The sequence below is a fragment of the Penicillium arizonense genome (genome assembly GCF_001773325.1).
Source record: "Penicillium arizonense strain CBS 141311 chromosome Unknown PENARI_contig009, whole genome shotgun sequence".
NCBI classification, from domain to species: Eukaryota; Fungi; Ascomycota; class Eurotiomycetes; order Eurotiales; family Aspergillaceae; genus Penicillium; species Penicillium arizonense.
Window position 1 is genome coordinate 189,912 of NW_019173286.1, and position 17,910 is coordinate 207,821.

Here is a 17,910-nt window from a genome sequence, read left to right on the forward strand (position 1 = left end):
CTACAGTATAATACATGTAGAAGGGCGAATTTGTGGTCTTTTGGTCGATCATGGATGGAGGGCATTTATTAGATGTCCGCCAATTATATCGCCGAGACAGGGATGTTGTTCACTGTCGGGGACATATAAGCCGTCATTGTGGACATTTACGATTACGATTAACTTACCATGGTCCGCTCGTATTACGTCCATACAGTACATTTGTACGGAGTACGAGCGCGCTTCTTAAATTAGCTTAATTCCCGAGTACAGTATGTCGTCGCGGCTCTCGTACCTTTGAGAGACGGCCGGCGTCTCACGTTGAGCACATCCAGCCTCTAGAACACTGACAATTTCAATCGAAGGTTCCATCGCGATGTAACCGACCTCTTAGTTTGAACTTAGAGTAGATTAAAGGGTTGAATTGGCCGTCAACGGCTTCTTATGTTCATACAGTATGGAGTATGGCAGGTAATACATACGTACACAAGCCTATATCTTAGCTACTGTAGAGTCCGCTCCTGCCCCGCGCGCCCGTTCCCCTGGGAGTGATCGACCCCCTTTGTGGCTCGGCTGGGGTGGAGTCGCATCACTCCTTTTTTGGGGGGTCCGGAAAATAGCTCTTGTATTTTACGCAATTGCAAAAGTACCATGCAGTAGTTTGGAGGGGTGGAGGGGTGGGAAGACTGTGTATTCAACAGTGGTGAACGGTGTCTTATAGGTGTAGTAGAGTGAATGTTACGGAGTAGGGTCGGGTTAGTTGTTAGCTTCTCTCCCGTCCCAGTGGAGAATGCCATATAAATGCAACCTTGGAAGAAAGAGTTATATTTTAACTTATGTTATCGCAAGCCTTTAAGCGTAACCAAGACCTAGTATCACCATACAGTTATATATACAGTACATGGACCCCACCCCGCTAGCCACAATTGACAGGTGACAAGGAAGAGAGCAAGCCACCACCGTCAATCACGCCAATGGCTACCTGAAGGACAAGGATGAGTCTTTATCTGCCGTGGTGCCAATGCCAGTACCAGGATGCGAGCAGGATTATACAAGAAAACTCGGTCTCATGTCCCGGGTAGGCAAGAGGGTCTCGCAGGATCCTAGTTTGATAAAGGGGTTTACAAGTATGTATCTGAAATAGTAGAGCGATTTGATAAATTAAATATGCATGCAATGGACTACACATCCTGTTCGTTTGTACACGTATTCTTGTTTCATGTGGGAGATCCTGGGGTGGTGATATCCATACTTGAAATACGGTATTACGTGGCACATGACGAGTTTATTACGGTCTTGTACGCGTATGTCGATGTGATGCGTGATACGTGCATATTTCGTATTGATATCGTCGATATGAGTGGTGATGTCGCTTGCGTGTACTCGATATGGGAGGGCATACATATAGTTTATGTAGGATTATCGAGGTTGAAGACCACTCAAAAGAAGCTTACTTGTAATGAAACAGATGTGTGTGCTATTTAATACGTTGTGTACGTTGTGTATAGCAGTAATTATGGACCTGGTGAGGCTAAATGTACCTCAATTGACAAAAGTACCTAATGATTCTCACTGTGGACTGTTCGATCCTGGGCACCACCTTACCTTTCTGTCATTTCTTTTCATATAGATATTGAGTCGAATGATATAGAATATTGAAGCGTTTATTAGGTCGCACGCTTGGTTTGCTAGTCACTTTAAAGTCAATATGGTCATCACTAACAACGGAATTGCGTTGATATATATCTTGGGTCATAACTCAACATTGTTCCGCCTCCAAGTGATGTTCAATAAGAAAAGAAAACAATGGACCCTACCACCCCAAAACGTCAGTAGCCCAAAACTGGTATGCACATATACTCTAGACGAAAGTAGACCGAAGACCAGCCGATGACTACGAGTACGTACCAGGGAGCGAAGATATCATGGGATCAATACTCCGTACAGTCGACTACTCTGTAATCTATAACAGAGTGAACACCCCTTATATAATAGTACTCAGTATCAAGTCAAAAGATCAGACGAAAATACACCTAACCTACAAAAAACAAACACACAAATCAAAAAAATATCATTCGATTTGTGAAAACCCCCAGAGGGGAAGATGAATATAGTACAGGTACATCAGCCAAGACGCAAGACATCATCAAGCATGAAACAAAGGACGTGTACGCATGTATACCAACTTCGTGGCGAGCATCACAAGTTGCAACACATATATCGACATGACGCGTGAACATCTCACCACCAATTAACATTTAAGATTATAGAGAAAAGAAAAAGAGAAAGGCCAGAGCTACATGTACAAAAGCAAGTAGATGTGGACTCCCAAGCCAATCCTAGATGATCCAGATAGACATAAAGAGACAGAGATTGGAAAGAAAAGAAGAAAGAAAAAAGCCTTGATTAGAGCTGATCGGTGGTTAAGACGATCGGTTGGGTATCACAGTTTACCGAAACCGAGTCGGGGACATGCCAAGTCATGTGTATGTGTGTACAAGGGCAGATCCCTTGACCCGGATTGAGATATCGTTCGACGAAAGACGGAAGTGCGGAGGTATGGCGCTTAGTAGGCGATCTTCTCCTCATAGATGGGGGGCTCGCCCTTGGACACGTTCCAGTTGACCTTGCACTTCTCGTCGAGCCAGGCGTCCTCGTCCGTGATGGGGATGACGCGCATGGTGTGGGCGACTTCCTGGCTGCTGATGCCGAGGGGGTCACGAGGAATCCAGAGGAGAGGAGCCTGGGCGGTGATGGAGGGGTGGCAGTAGGCATCACGCTCGGCCTCGGCTGAGTACGTGGGCATAATCTCCGTGGTGGGGACCAACTTGCGCATTTCGTGGTAGCTGTTGTACCGGTCTGGGCGGAGGAACTTGGTGAAGATGTTGGCCTTGGAAGGGGTGGATGGGGCCTCGGTCAGACCCTTCTCAGCCGAATCGACGTTGCCGACACTGTTGTTCACATCGGCGACGCCACTGTCGCGGGGAGCGATGGTGGAGCTGGCGGGGACGTTCGTGCCGTCGGACTGGGACTTCTCATCGGGGTTGAAGGTGGTCTTCTCGGCGGCGAGAAGAGCCTCTTCTTCGGCCTCGAGGTTCTTTGGCAGGTAGTTGAGGAGAGGCTCCATGGCGCCGTTCATCGAGATGTGGTACAGAATGACGAAGACAAGGAAGATGATCTCCAGGATCAGAGGAGCAACAGCAATCTGGTTGGAACCGGAGGCCATGGCAAACAGACCGATCAGGCAGACCATCAGCAGGTAGCAGCCAACGGTGAGATGCTGCAGACCACGGGGGTAACATCTACCCTGGGTGTCGATGTTGGCATTCGACACGTACAGGAGGTTGTACCGGTAGGCGAAGTAAAAGAGGTATAGACCGATAGTACCAAAGCCCATGACCAATGGGGCAATGCAAGAGTAGGTAATGGCTATGAAGAGTCAGAATTGTATCAAACAAACCGTCCAAGGGCAAACTTACCAACAACAGTCAACAGGGTGACGGCAGGGTAGACAGTACCCCATCCAAGACCAGACAAATTCGACCAACGAGTGTACATCTTACGGGGAGTGCTGTCCAGGAACTTGCCCAGAATCTTTCCGAGGATCAAAGGAACAATTTGGAGCAAAGCACCGGAACTGAATGACAATCCTTGGAGGATAATGTAGGAAATGTAGAAGTTGGCCGAGAGGGGAATCTTGTTGGCCAGCAGCGAGGCAGCCGAAGAAGGGTCTTTGATGATGGAAGTCACAACACTGGTGGCTGCAGAGGCGAGAGTAATCACCAGGAAGACCTGCACAACCTGGAAAGCGAAGAACCAGTTCTGAACGGTCAATTCAACAGAGGCAGCTGTGGGATCACCACCCCACTTGGCCATCAAGCGAAGAATGATAGGAACTAGAGCAATGAGAATAGACATTAGGACAACGGGCAAAAGACCGGTAATAACACCCTTGATCCATGAGGGGACACTGTTAATGAAGCTCAAGAAATGAACCTTGTCGATCAAAGCGTTAATGTTGGAGATGGCACCAACAGCAGCAGTTGGGATGGCCCAGAAGATGATCAAAACACAGACAAAAGCAATGGTAGCGGCATGGCGACCGAGACGCTCCCACCACTTGATACGGAGGTTGGCCCAGATAACCTGAGTAGGGTCCAAGCCGATATAGCGAGGGCTCATGTGCAGAGGGAGGTTGTGAGCGACAGACTGGTAAGAAGCCTGGGCATCGGCCTGGTGGTAGAATTCAACAAAGATCGAGGAGACCAACTTGACATCACCGGCACGGTGCTTAGCCTGCAATTCCTCGATTTCAGGGGTGAGACGCTCAATTTCGGCACGAGCCCAGTTGATAGTGTCAACCTTCTTGCCGATCAGCATCTTGAGACGGTGAGTGGGACGGTCCTTGGCCTGGACCCAGCGAGCAGCGACAGAGCCAGACTCATCATCGAACTGGCCATCACCAATTTCAGTCTCGGGGTTTTCAGCCGAGCCCTGCTTCTTCAGGGCCTTGTTGCGGGCCTTGTTAGCCATAACAATGAGCTTAGTCTCGGCACCCTCGAGCTTCATCGCGGCGCTATCACGCTCCTTGACCTTCTCCTCGAGCTCCTTGGTATCCGAAGCGACCCAGACGTTCTTAACCTTGTCGCGGCCGAACATGGTGCGGACCTTCTCCTTGTTCAGGAGATCAGAAGTCACCGCAGTGAACAAAACAGTGCGGGACGAAATGCGATTGGCATAGGCAGGAGAGAGTAGGTAAGCCTGGCGCAAGTTGATATAGAAGATGTGCTCGCGAGTAACCATGAAGAAGACGAACGCAACGAAGATCCAGGAGATAAAGCAGTGCGCAAAGTAGCGCGCATACGAATTCTTGCCAATGTTCGAAATAGACAGCATGTTCAACTGCGTCTGACCACCACCACCGGTAGCATTGACGGGCCACAGCACCGGGAAAGTCATGCAGCAGCCGACAAACAGCAAGATAGAGCACATCTTCAGGAATCGGAGCAGCAGATAGGCGTCCATCGAGTGGTGCTGCAGAACGTATGTATCGGGAAGCTTGTACATGGCCTTGATCCAGTCCACCAAGCCGGTCGGGGTATCGGGGGTGCGCTCCCAGCCTCGCAGGTATCCAATGTAGGTTCGGGGCATGTACATCCTGCGATTGGTCTTTCGCAGGATAATGAACAGAATCACCATCACGGCGAAAGACAACAAGGCAGGAACGAGGGTCGTCACCAATCCTGACGCTGAGGGCGACGCAGTCGACGGGTCGTCCTAGTTTCCAGTCAGTAAACAAGCTTCAGCTTTTGTGGCCAGGCACACGTACCGCGCGAGCCATCAGCCGGTGAACACCGACGTCGGCCATAGTGAACGATTAGAGGTTAGACAGGTGTAGATAGTATATTCAAGAAGTCAAACACGAGTGTGTCGAAGGGGGTTGAGCTTCCCCAGGTGTATGGAGAAAGGAAAGAAAAAAAAAAGAGAAAGCTTAAGGTTGCGAGAGGGGCATGTTTTACGATCGATCTTCGTCTACGTAATTGGAGCATCTCTTTACAAGGGGGATTTTTTCTTCCCTTTTCTGTCTCTTTTTGCCTCTTTCAGTTAGAGTATGCGTTGACGAACTAATTACTCTAGTGTTACTCCCCTGTTCGGGCCTCCACTCCTGGTGGCGAGTGATCGATCCAGACTTGCAATCACTGGTACGCCGAGATGCGACCTGTGATAGTCCGGTTCCTTGGAGTCAATGACTCTTTTCGACGTCTCTCGTGTGGATCGTTGTCTTCATTCTTCGTCTTTTGTTAATGCCTGCATCGCGTTGACCCAGCCCCAGCCCCCAGCCCGCGGAGAAGACCGAGTCACCGCCACAGCAAGCCACATGTCTATATTCTAGCTACTTCACCCGACGTCGATCATGACGCTCAGGCAACAGGGATGTTCAAATGGTTACGCAAGGTGCCGTGCGAGACAATCTTCTCCCGTCTCAGTTTCACACATAACATAACAGTTATTTGGTTCGATATGAGTGTCCCTTGGGGGTATCCAGGGGTTCTGTCTCCACCAAAGAGGTCAAAGTCCGGAAAAGGCACACATTTTAGCACCCAGTATGCCAGGTAAGAATATACGGAGAAGACTCAGGCATGTCTGGATTTCATTAAAATTGCCAACTCACTAATGTGGTCTATCACACGTGTAAATCACAAAGCCCGATATACGAGGATCATCAAATGAAGATTTTGCGTTGGCACTAGCTTGGCCGCCAAGAGTAGCTAGTGGGCTGCACTATTGACAAGGATCTGATGGGCCCAGATTTGCATGAGACTTCCTGCGAGTTCAATGTTTGCCTTTTGTTCTTTCGTTTCATGTCTTTCCATTTTCTTTTCATTTCTTTTCATTTCTCGACATCTTTCCATTCCACGCCTTGGACGCACCCCAGACCACAACGGGGCTGCATTTTTGCGCCACAGCTGGAAAAAGGGGGTTTCGGGGGAATCTACATGTTCAGCAGGTGGAATGCGCATGAACCATGGGCACTGTGTCATGGATTCAATCCAATCAAGACCGTCATGATAGTCATTTAGTGCCATATCTTGTGGTGATCGGCGATCTCTCACGTTAAAATGTGTAAATGTAAAGTGCTGAGATCGTTTGCGGTGTACGGAATAGTGTCGGCGTACCAGTGTTCGGTATCTCTCTCCAATGCCCCAAAGCAGAAACGATCTGTGGAGTCCGAGGTTACAAGCGAGTCAGCTCCCCTGGTTCCACTGCCGAACCCGTGGCCTCTATGACGATTACACTTTCCCAGCTTTTGGGTCCTGCCAAGCCATTTCATTTGTGATATCAGATCTGAAAAAATAATAATAATTGCATTTATTGCCTAAGTTGGAGCTCCTCTTCAAAGAGATTGACTCCGCGGATAGGTGTGTGCAGAGAGAGGAAGCTCATGAGGATCTCGTTAAATTGGAATTGAAGGTCGGGTCGGAGTTGCTTGTGACATCGGAGCAACTCGCCTGTAGTCCAACCACGTTCGGGGTCCCGTAAATCGGAATCATACCCTTCCTCCAGCAGTAACCAGAGTAGCGTTTCGCAAGCTGGATCCTGGTCAAGGTGGTGCTGCCTCACCATGGTGCACAACTGGGCCAGGAACCGATCGGTTTTATCGGGGGAATCTTGGAAATACCAGAGTGCAGCTGTGATATAGATGAGGGCTGCGGTTCGGCTGACCTCTTGGGTCTGTGCGTCGCGAACCACATATATGCGCCAGGCCTGCGGGACCTGAGAGGGACGCGGGCCGCTGGACAGTAGAGAGAATAGTGGGCTCTCCATTTGGAAAGCTTTGAGTCGGTGAGGTGCTTTGAGGAGGTACCCTGGCGTGTTGTGCAGTCGCATTAGATCTTCGGCGCCACGGAGAAATGTGAGTAGCCAGTTTTGCTCGGCCTGGTTGATCTTGGGCATTTCAGGTGTCATAATATATCGCACGTAGTGTATGAATGCTTCCACGGGTACGTTGCTTCCGGTTCGCGGCCGCATAAGTTGAACGGCTCGATCGACATGGACTTGGGCCTTCTGTTTACTCCCGAATCGTTCCTCATGCAAGGCCATTCCAGCCAATGCCATTGCAAGTTCATCCGCTTTCACTTGCATGGAGCCCGAGGTTGCCTCTTCGATGAGTTTGGTGGCTTGACCGACGTGGCGCTGTATTTCCAAGCTGTCTGTCATGCCGTATAGTTGTGCTTTCCACCGCGCACAGTATGCAAGGACGACCGCTTTGAATGTGAGAGGGTGCCCCATTGCTGTACGGAATATTTGGTTCTTTAAGTAGGGGTTCTGCCCAGACCAATATGTTAACTTGCTTGTCCAATAGTCGGCCAATTCGAGATCTTCGGGGTCGTATTCCATTGGAAGACTGTCGAATGGATCTTTTCGAGAAGCATCGAGTATTGTGACAGGCGAACCAATGTGTAGTGGTGGACGAGGCTGAGAGGGTGGTGTCACATTGGAGAACCTAATTTGAAGTTGCTGCACACCATCAGCATCCGTAAACATCACCAGTATAAACAACCTCGCAGCTAGACTGCCAGAACCGTGACTTGGAGCGACTGGAGGAAAGCAATTCCCATACCGAAAATTGACTGTCGGAAGATTCTTGCGCCACTGTCGAAGACGCATCCGATTCAGTGTCGGCGATGAGTCCTGCATCTGCCTTCACCGGCCATGTGATACCATCCGAAGCTTTCTCCGCGGAGCCATGTGACATCTTGCGCTGCTTTCTTTTCTCTTGTACATGATGGCGCATAACATGAGCGCGCTTTTCTTTAGACGATGAGTTCGAATCGACAAAGTAGAAGTGTTGACTCTTGGGTAATTTGTTCTTTGAATCGGGAGCGCGACGTCGGCGTCCGGCTTTCGAAGTTTGAGGGCCATTGCCAGAGGGTGCTATAATGAATTCTATATGTTAGCCGCTGTGGAGTGCTCGAGTTTCTCTCGTGCGTAAAAAAAAAGCATACCCGAAGCTTCCGGCTCAGGTTGGCCCGAAGGGACAGCACTTGAGGCCAGTGTTGATTTGACCAACGGCTCCTCGTTCCCAGACATATCGAGATGCGGAAGATAAAAGACTTCCTTCAACGTGATGCAATCTTTCACAGCTGCATACCGAACCGACGACCAACAAAATTCCTCCAGTCAAGGACTCGGGATTCGGAAGAAACCATCGCAAGATGCACGTCCTATAAAGGTCACAGGGTTAGGTGACTATGCGCGAAGGGTCTCGGAGGGGAGGATGTGACCGAAACAGGCAAATTGGTAATTATACATACGACGTAATGCAAAGCGAGGGGGGGGAGTAATTCCCCGAGGGGGGAATGAGATGTGATATGGGTCTTAAATGAAGGTGCTGGGGGTTTTTGGGTCTTAAACCAGCAGACACCGGGATCCTTGTGGGCCGACATAGACCCCGTACGGGAACTGGATCGGATCAGGAATATATGTGGCACAGGAACGTCAACGGTTATGACACCAGGCACCTGAGAGGGTTTAGAACGTAACGCAGCCACTTGCCTGGATGGGACGAAGATCCGACCATTCCCAGCTCGAGTAGAGGGGCCATGTTACATAAGCAGTATCTACTATTACCCGATTGGGACATAGGTCGCTACTACATAGGCCCGCTTCTCTCCTTCTTTGCTTCTTTATGATGTGTCTGATCAGGTACTTTCGAGCACTGCAACTATGACTGACCATATACATCTCTCTATTCGAGTTCATCCTTAGCCACTGTACTGACAAAAGTATAAAGTAGTCAGCTGCATGATGAAACGCAGATGCCAAGCTTGAAGCGGCGGCAATAGACTTAACACGAGCGATGAGACTTGGTGGCTACACTACTGACCTGATGCATACAACTTCGGCGCCTTCTACTTCCAATTACATCCTTGCCACACTTATAGATCGATTCAGATGCCCCGGCTATGATTCCTATCACATACCTTAGATATATGGTCCCCAAGCAAACTACCTCTATATTCTGTGGATAGCGTAAGAAGGTTTGCAGCACTCTTCTCGACGGCCAAAAGAATCCAAACAGAACGGGTTCATATTTTATACTAACGTGTGGTAGCATCATCGAGGTTGATAAGATAACATCCCCGTATTGCGTCGCTATAGCCGAAGTTAAGTCAAAACATCCCTGATTCAGGAGTGAAATAGTTTTCCAAATTCACAGAAAACCCGTCGGCTCTTCGACTCCACAGCGATTTCTTCAGGATCACGATGCCAAGCTCTCTCCACTAAGCTATTAACCAATGGCTCATTTCAAAACGGACGAAATGGATACCCGCCACGTTGTTGACTAGTGCCGAGGAAGACATCGAGTCGGATTTCAACTGCCAAACTCAGCGCGCAAGGAGCTCGATCCGGGTTTAGATCTATCAACCCAGCCACAACCGCCTGTTTATTTTGAACCACTTGCAGTCCAAAGAAGAGCTGAAATATGATGTCAAGCTCTTGTGCGGTGCTCCTCTCATCTTTGTGAACATTTTCATAATCAAATTTTCAAGCGGATAAAAATCGGATCGCCGGGTTTGCCGAGGTGTGGGAGCAAGACGCGGCTAGAATGCCAACAGCAATTTGGAACGTCACCATCTTCCCTGGGCCCACCCTAAGGGCCTATTCCTCTCACCCGTCTGCAGATCTTTCGCCGAGCAACATACGGTAGTTGAAGGGAGATCGCCGGCAGACGTGTGCCTATTCGACCTGGATGGCATTTGTCAGCAGGCAACTCGTAGACTGCCTCCTGCTTGACCCCTGGTGCACGACCCAGCTCGGGTTTGACGACTTATAAGCAGAAGGATTGCGATGTCATTGCTAGAATTTCTATCACATTGACTACTGTAACTTATAGGACGCTTCCTTTAAATGTTTTCTTTTTTTCGAGCTCTTTTTTCCCATGCTCCACAACCCACAGAACAACAGGGAAGCGCAGTGATATATAACCATTCTAGGGATGATGCATATAGCGGCGAGAGGGATCAGATTGGCCATAGATTTCACTCCAATACAGGAGAAGACCGATTCTTCTCAACCAGTATAGATTTAGCCGTGTCACGGGACCACCCCCTACCCACTCGGTGGTCCCGTGACACGGCTATATGCCACGTCCCAAAGGATTCAAACTGATCACATAAGGACTTACATAAGAAACCACTTAACGCGTCGGAGAGGATCAATTGTTCTCCCGTTCACGCGTTCGCGTCGCGCGCGTTGCCCAAGGAGACCCGCGAAAAACTAAGATAGCAATCCCACCGAGTCCACGCTATCACCTCTCCACATTCATTTTTCAGACGTGAGAGCTTGATACCCCTTCTAACTGGCCCCATTCAGGCCGTTCGCTCTCTGCCATGTCTTCGCTATTTGATGCTGTGATTCAGTCCGAGTTGGGCTCTGGCCCTGCTCGTGAGAACTTCCAATCCGATAACCTCCCTAGCTCTCGGCGCTCGGAGAGCAATGGTCCAATGAGTGATATGAATGCTTTTCCTGATGACCGAGTCGTAGGAGCTGGTAACTCAGCAGTCAGCCGTCTTCGAAACCCATATGCCCCTGGCCCCCCACCCGTAATCGATGAGGCAGGAGAGAAGGTTCAGCAGAACTTCGAGGAGCTGCTGGAGACATTCGTGGATGAGCCGCCATCATCAGCGCCACCATCATCGGGACAGGTTCTCAGCAAGAACTATTACATTGCGCAGATCAAGGGCATGAAAAAATTCGAGCTATCAACTCTCTATGTTGATTTCACCCACCTCACATCCTGGGAGAATCCTATTCTTGCAGATGCCATCGCCACACAATACTACCGATTCCAACCTTTCCTCACGAAGGCGCTCCACAACCTCATCGCCAAGTACGAACCAGAATATTTTGTCTCCCACCGATTGACCGCTAGCGCCTCTTCGCAAGCCAGTACTTCCGTTGCCTCCGCGTACGCGGGCGTTTCTGACAACCCCGACCTCGAGCGTCAAATCCGCGAGAAGACCCGTCACCAGCAGACCGACAAACTGTTTGCCCTTGCATTTTACAACCTACCTTTGGTTTCCAGATTGCGACAGCTTCGGACAAACCAGATTGGTAAATTGTTGTCTGTCTCGGGAACAGTCACACGGACCTCCGAAATCAGGCCGGAATTGTCGCTCGGAACATTTATTTGTGAAGGCTGCAAGACTGTCGTCCCGAATGTGGAGCAGACCTTCAAGTACACAGAGCCAACAGAGTGCCCCAACAGCACCTGTGGTAACCGAGTAGGATGGCGTCTCGACATTGGAAAGAGTACATTCGTCGATTGGCAAAAGGTCAAGCTCCAGGAATCATCGCACGAGATCCCCACTGGTAGTATGCCACGGACAATGGATGTGATCTTGCGTGGTGAGATGGTTGACCGTGCCAAGGCTGGTGAACGCTGCATCTTCACCGGTACCTTGATTGTCGTCCCCGATGTCAGCCAACTTGGTCTTCCCGGTGTTCGCCCTGAAGCAGTCCGTGACAACGGTTCCTTCCGAGGCAACGAGGTTGGCGGTGGCGGAGTCTCTGGATTAAAGTCCCTGGGAGTCCGTGATTTGACCTACCGACTGGCCTTCCTTTCTTGCATGGTCACGCCAGACACAACCACCCCCGGCCAGAAGCCAGAACAGCAATTGAGTGGCCAGTCAAACAACATTTTGGCTTCCTTGAATCAGAACCAGGAGGCTGATACCGGGGATGAATCAGCCCAAGAAGCTTTCCTGCAAAGTCTCACACCTGCTGAGGTGCAGGACCTCAAACAGCTCGTGCACTCAGAATACATTTACTCCCGATTGGTGGACTCGATTGCACCGATGATTTGGGGTCATCGCCAGATTAAAAAGGGTCTTCTTTTGCAGTTGATTGGTGGTGTTGCCAAATCGACAGAGGCTGAGAGCCTGCAACTTCGTGGTGATATCAACATTTGTATTGTTGGCGATCCATCCACCAGTAAGAGTCAGTTCTTGAAGTATATCTGCTCTTTGCACCCCCGCGCAGTCTACACCAGTGGTAAAGCCTCTTCCGCTGCTGGTTTGACTGCTTCCGTCGTGAAGGATCCCGAGACAGGAGAATTTACAATCGAAGCTGGTGCCCTGATGCTTGCAAACGGTGGTGGTATTTGTGCCATTGACGAGTTTGACAAGATGGACATCCACGACCAAGTCGCCATTCACGAAGCCATGGAACAGCAGACCATCTCTATTGCCAAGGCTGGTATCCACACTACTCTGAATGCTCGTGCATCTATTCTTGCCGCCGCCAACCCCGTTGGTGGCCGCTACGACCCTAAGACCACCCTTCGCAACAACTTGAACTTCAGTGCACCAATTATGAGTCGTTTCGATGTATTCTTTGTCATCCGTGATGACCCCAAGGAGTCCGTTGACCGCAATCTGGCCGAGCACATTGTCAACGTTCACATGAACCGAGATGAGGCCGTGGAGCCGGAGTTGAGCACTGAACAACTGCAACGCTACATCCGTTTCGCACGTACATTCCGCCCTGTTTTCACTGATGAGGCAAAGACTCTGCTAGTCGAGAAATATAAGGAGCTGCGCACCAACGATTCCCAAGGTGGCATCGGCCGCTCTTCTTACCGTATCACTGTCCGTCAGCTTGAGTCTCTGATTCGTCTTTCAGAGGCTGTTGCCAAAGCCAACTGCGTTGAGGAAATTGTTCCCAAGTTCGTCATCGAAGCCTATGATCTCCTCCGACAGAGTATCGTGACTGTCGAGAAGGACGATGTTGAAATGGACGAGGAAGTATCTGGTGGCACAAACAACGCCGATGAGGACCAGGAGATGGGAGATGGCGATAACGAAGGCGATAGCCCTATGCGCGACGTTGAAGCTCCCCAAGTCTCCGCCCAGGCCGAGCGCCAAAAGACCAAGATCACCTACGACAAGTATGCCAAGATCCTAAACAAGATCGTGAGACGTGTGCACGAAGACGAGGTGAACTCCGGCGAGGGTGTTGAGCAAGAAGACCTTGTGCTTTGGTATTTGGAGCAAATCGAAGGTGAATTGAATACGGCAGAAGACTTGGAGCGCGAGCGTGAGTTGGCTGTCAAGGTCATGAAGCGCATGGTCAAGGTTAGTTCCCATATTTTTCTCTATCGATCCTCGCATCACCCCATTGAACGTGCCCACTAACACATTCATTCTATAGGACAAACTGCTGCTGCGTATCTCTGGATCTGGCCTCACTGACGATTCTGTGCCCCAGCAAGATGACGGCAAGGTTCTTTATGTCATGCATCCTGACTGTGTCTTTGAGGAAATGTGAGCCTAGACACTCTGTTTTAATCTCGTGGGCTGGTTATATGTTTCTTCTTCTATGCTGTCTTATGGTGCTTGATTGTGTTTAGCATTTTCAACGGGTTAAATACAAGGAGCAAGGGGTTATGAGTGATGATATCCGTCTGATTTCGTCTTACGTTGTTTAATAGGACATGAATTATACTGATTTATAAATTCAATTGCCATGTCAAACTAGTTTTAACATTAGTTCCCGGATGATGTAAAAGTTATATATAGCTTTTGCAGATGTACAAGGGCCCACATCTGGCCGTTAGCAACTCTTGAAGTGAACAATGGGCCGTTCCTTTGTTATAATTGCGCACAACAGTGCATGTAACTTGATGGGATCGACTTGATAATGACCGTGGAGATCAAAGGGCGGTGAGTGCTATTAAGTTGGCAGAAAGAGGCGGTGTATTGCCCATTCCAGCACTGCGGAGCGGATCTGACCAATAAACGCCTCTGAAATCTCGATAGCATCGACCATCTAAAGATTAAAAAAAAAAAAATACAACACCGCAACTCATCAATCATGTCACACGTCATGGAGCATCCATCTCGAGCCAAGAGAAGAAAGCTCGATGATCCGAACCCAGCTGAACAGATTAAAATTACATCCGCGGCCCAGCTCCGTGAGCTGTTGGCCGTCCAGCAGAATGCCCCGTTGGCGAGGCAAGGTGAGCCAGGCAAACAGCCACACGAAGCTACTGAGAAATTGACGTTATTTTAGGCATTGTCAAGTTCAAAGAGTTCCTGGTATCAATAGGACAGACAGAAAATGACCATGATAAAGTGCAGAAATTGCGCGTCCTCAAGTCTTATTGCGACAAGCAAATCAGTACCCCCGCAAAAGAGGATGAGACTGCAGTCTGCTTCCCAGACCTCATTGCGTCGTGGGCCTTTGGCGATGGCAACAACAATGAACCCCTGTTGACGAACGTCCCTTCCGTTCTTGCTATCTTCCTCAAGACTATCTCTTCAGAGTTGGAATTCCGGGATTTCGGAATCGCCCTGTGCAAGCATCTGCTGCAGAAAGATCAACTGAGGTTGTTTAACCGCGGTCTTACAGCAACCAAGTCTAAGGAGCACCTTATCTCGCCGTGTCTTCGTCTGCTCACTGAAATCGTGACTTTCGATGGAGGAGCAGTGGCGCGACAGCTGTACCTTCGCCGTTACATTACTTTCAAGCGGTTGGAGGTCTTCTTAACTCCCAACAAAGCACAGGAGACCGAGGATGAGTCTCACAAGTCAACTCTCAGACGCAATGCTCAGCGATATCTGCTTGCGAACCTGAGGGTGCAGCATGCTTCCGAGAAGGGCGATATCATTGAACAGCACAAGATCACTCGGTCTTTCCTTGAGCATATTCGGAAGGATCCTCGTGATACTGTGATGGAGATCATCAAGGCCATTGAAAGGGATGTGGTGCAAGACGCTGGTCTGTCCCGGAAGTCGAAGAGCAAGTTCTTCAACCGCAATAACCTTGAACGACTGGTTACTCTCTACGGTTATGACCGTGAATCTGATGAGCCCAATCCCGATGGAGTTTCCATTGCCAATGAGATTCACCGCATTATGATGAACATCTGCAAGACTGCCGGACTTGGTGTGCTTTTGCCAGAGACAGGCTGGTACCCGGTTGGAACTGATCCAGAAACTCTGCCTGCCGATGATGATGCATGCATTGAATTGGGGCTTGATTCTCCGATCTATGTGGATAAGTACAGAGAGTCTGTCCCCGTGCGGAACGGCTCTCTTTCTTTCCTCATCCAGTGTCTTCGCCCTGATGTGGATAGTCTCCAGATTGAATTGCTGGTCACGATCTTCAAGGTGGCACCAGAACTCGTCGCCGATTTCTTCACCAGAAAGACTATGTTCATTTCGGACCCGAAAGCTACGCCTTCATGGATGGCAGAATCTGCTTTCCTCTTCTCAACTGTTCAATTGCCTGTTCCGGCCAACTGTGGTTGGAAGGACAAGCAGCCTATCCTACCCCCGCCAGTGTCAATTGCCATTGAAAACATCCTCCCTCGTCCTCTCAGTCAAAAGATCATGACCCGCTGTCTGAACCAGAACGCCGAAATCATTACTCTATTCGCCGTCCGGATTCTGACTCTCGCTTTCACTAAGCTTCGGGCAGTTTTAAAACTATTCCAGGGAGAACATGGGCAGGGTCAGCTGTTCTGGAACCAGGCTTCTTCCAAGTTGCTCGCGGAGTTTTCTCGTCGCTGTCCCTCTATCAAGGATGTTGTTCTTCTCTTCCGACGAACTGACAAGGAGGACTTGCAGCAACAGGAAGCTGTTGCAGAGCTTCTCACATGCTATTACGAAGTGATGCCCGACATCGCTTTGGAGGAGAACTTTGATGTTTCTCTAGTTTTGGTGGATGTATTGAAGCGATTGGAAGACGAGGACGTCGGCGCAGATGATTCCGAGTCTCTTTTAAGTCAACTGCAAAGCCTTCTTCAGATCGCCCAACAATCTGCTTCACTGCGTTGGTGGCAAAAGCCTACCAACATGCAGTATTCACCCTTCACTTCGATTTTGAAGGTCCTTATGGATACCGCGGATAAAGACTCTTCACGACGCATCTCTACCTTGCTTAAAACTGTTCTGGTTGAAAATTCCATCTTGCAAAGTTCACCACATGCATTCGCGTCTGTCTTGACAAGCCTCGAGAACTCGGAGCCTGAGGCTCTGCATCATCAATTGGTCTTCTTTGACAACTGTGTTTCTCGTGTTGCTAAGAAACCTGTGCACTACATTGACATGCTTGACTCTCTTTCCAAGGATGAGTCTGGAACTGCCAGCGCTCTTGTGGCTGTCATTGTTGAACAATGGCCGTTCGTTGTCAAGAGCGGTGATGAATCAACTGAAGCTGCCGTTGGATCATGGATTGCAAGCCTCCTGGGCAACCTCAAGCATGCCGGCGAAAGCACCAATGTGCTCAAGGCTGCTCGGGATGCATTGGTTGAATCTACCGAGACCAAGAAGGTTAAGTCGCTTCTGAAGAAGTCCTTGAAGGGTACAGAGGATGTAGTCACGGACGATAAGATGGATATTGACTCTGGCTCCAATGTGCCGTCATCCAAAAAGACCCCTACTGTCGACCTCGACGAGATCTTCGGATTCCTGCCCACCGAAGGCACCACTCACAATGCTCTGCACAAGTGGGAAAGAGAAGAAGTTGAGCAAGCAGTGGAACAAGGTCGCATTGCCGAGTTGATTCTCTGCCTGTGTTCTCAGCACGAAGAAGTCCGGAGACAAGCTTTTGCCAACCTTGTGCGCTTCATGGCGAAGCTCAAGGAATCTAAATACGCAGAATGGCGCACGGTCTACACCCTGACTGGAGAGCTCCTTGAGACAGTCAACACGATTGGCATGGATAAGCCCGTTCCTTGGATCGTTGGTGAATGTGCTGCAAACTGCCTTGCGGTTCTCACAAATCCGCTCCATAAAGTCTACGGCAAAGTCAACAAGTTCCTGCAGAAAGCACCATTCTGGGAAGTCGAGAAGATCCCCACATACTGGGTTGACAAGATCCTTCTCCACGAGCCTGAATTGGATGACGGCTATTTCGATGAGATCGACTGGCTGCTCGGCCTATTTGTCAAGGCGCTCCGCACCGAGGCTGTAAGTCAACTAATAATGTGCCCCCAGACTTTATAAAAGAAACACCAGCTAACACATGGAATATAGGATATGGAAGTCTACAGACGTGCAAATGTCTTTGAACGAATTCTCTCCCTTTACCAGTCCCCCACCCTCAGCCCAGCAGCTCGACGCAAGATCCTACACATTGTCTACCGTGCCGCCCAAGTCGGCGGTAGCACTACCCTGATCACCCGCTCTGGTATCATCAGCTGGATCCAGATCCAAGTTGCCGAAGCCAATGCGAAGGAGGCTGCCCAACTCTCGGCCCTTGCAAAATCTCTGTATGGGACTTGTGATCGGGAGCGTGTGGACGGCTGGAGTAATGGAACTCTTGGACGTGTCATTGATGAAATTCAGGGACAGGCATAAATGTTGGACGTCTTGTACATTAATAGATTGTTTGCATTAGCACAATAGGGACTTTCAGCGT

General features: G+C 49.6%; 4 protein-coding genes across 4 annotated transcripts; 2 read left to right on the forward strand and 2 right to left on the reverse strand.

Annotated features, from left to right (window-relative positions):
- Positions 1 to 2,545: 2,545 nt before the first annotated feature.
- On the reverse strand, positions 2,546 to 5,347 carry PENARI_c009G07805 (uncharacterized protein; the record flags this gene model as incomplete). Its single annotated transcript, XM_022631934.1, has 3 exons — positions 2,546 to 3,408; positions 3,459 to 5,256; positions 5,309 to 5,347. 3 exons carry the CDS (start codon positions 5,345 to 5,347, stop codon positions 2,546 to 2,548), a joined length of 2,700 nt encoding a protein of 899 aa, XP_022488228.1.
- A 1,502-nt stretch (positions 5,348 to 6,849) lies between these two features.
- Positions 6,850 to 8,571, reverse strand: PENARI_c009G00744 (uncharacterized protein; the record flags this gene model as incomplete). Its single annotated transcript, XM_022631722.1, has 3 exons — positions 6,850 to 7,998; positions 8,102 to 8,415; positions 8,487 to 8,571. 3 exons carry the CDS (start codon positions 8,569 to 8,571, stop codon positions 6,850 to 6,852), a joined length of 1,548 nt encoding a protein of 515 aa, XP_022488113.1.
- Positions 8,572 to 10,874: 2,303 nt separating this feature from the next.
- Positions 10,875 to 13,812, forward strand: PENARI_c009G03349 (MCM DNA helicase complex subunit MCM6; the record flags this gene model as incomplete). The annotated part of the gene is made up of 2 exons (XM_022631806.1): positions 10,875 to 13,619; positions 13,696 to 13,812. The coding sequence occupies 2 exons, from the start codon at positions 10,875 to 10,877 to the stop codon at positions 13,810 to 13,812; spliced, it is 2,862 nt and encodes a 953-aa protein (XP_022488083.1).
- A 546-nt stretch (positions 13,813 to 14,358) lies between these two features.
- Positions 14,359 to 17,849, forward strand: PENARI_c009G12438 (NPA1/URB1 family protein; the record flags this gene model as incomplete). The annotated part of the gene is made up of 3 exons (XM_022632081.1): positions 14,359 to 14,503; positions 14,557 to 17,459; positions 17,526 to 17,849. The coding sequence occupies 3 exons, from the start codon at positions 14,359 to 14,361 to the stop codon at positions 17,847 to 17,849; spliced, it is 3,372 nt and encodes a 1,123-aa protein (XP_022488174.1).
- Positions 17,850 to 17,910: the final 61 nt, after the last annotated feature.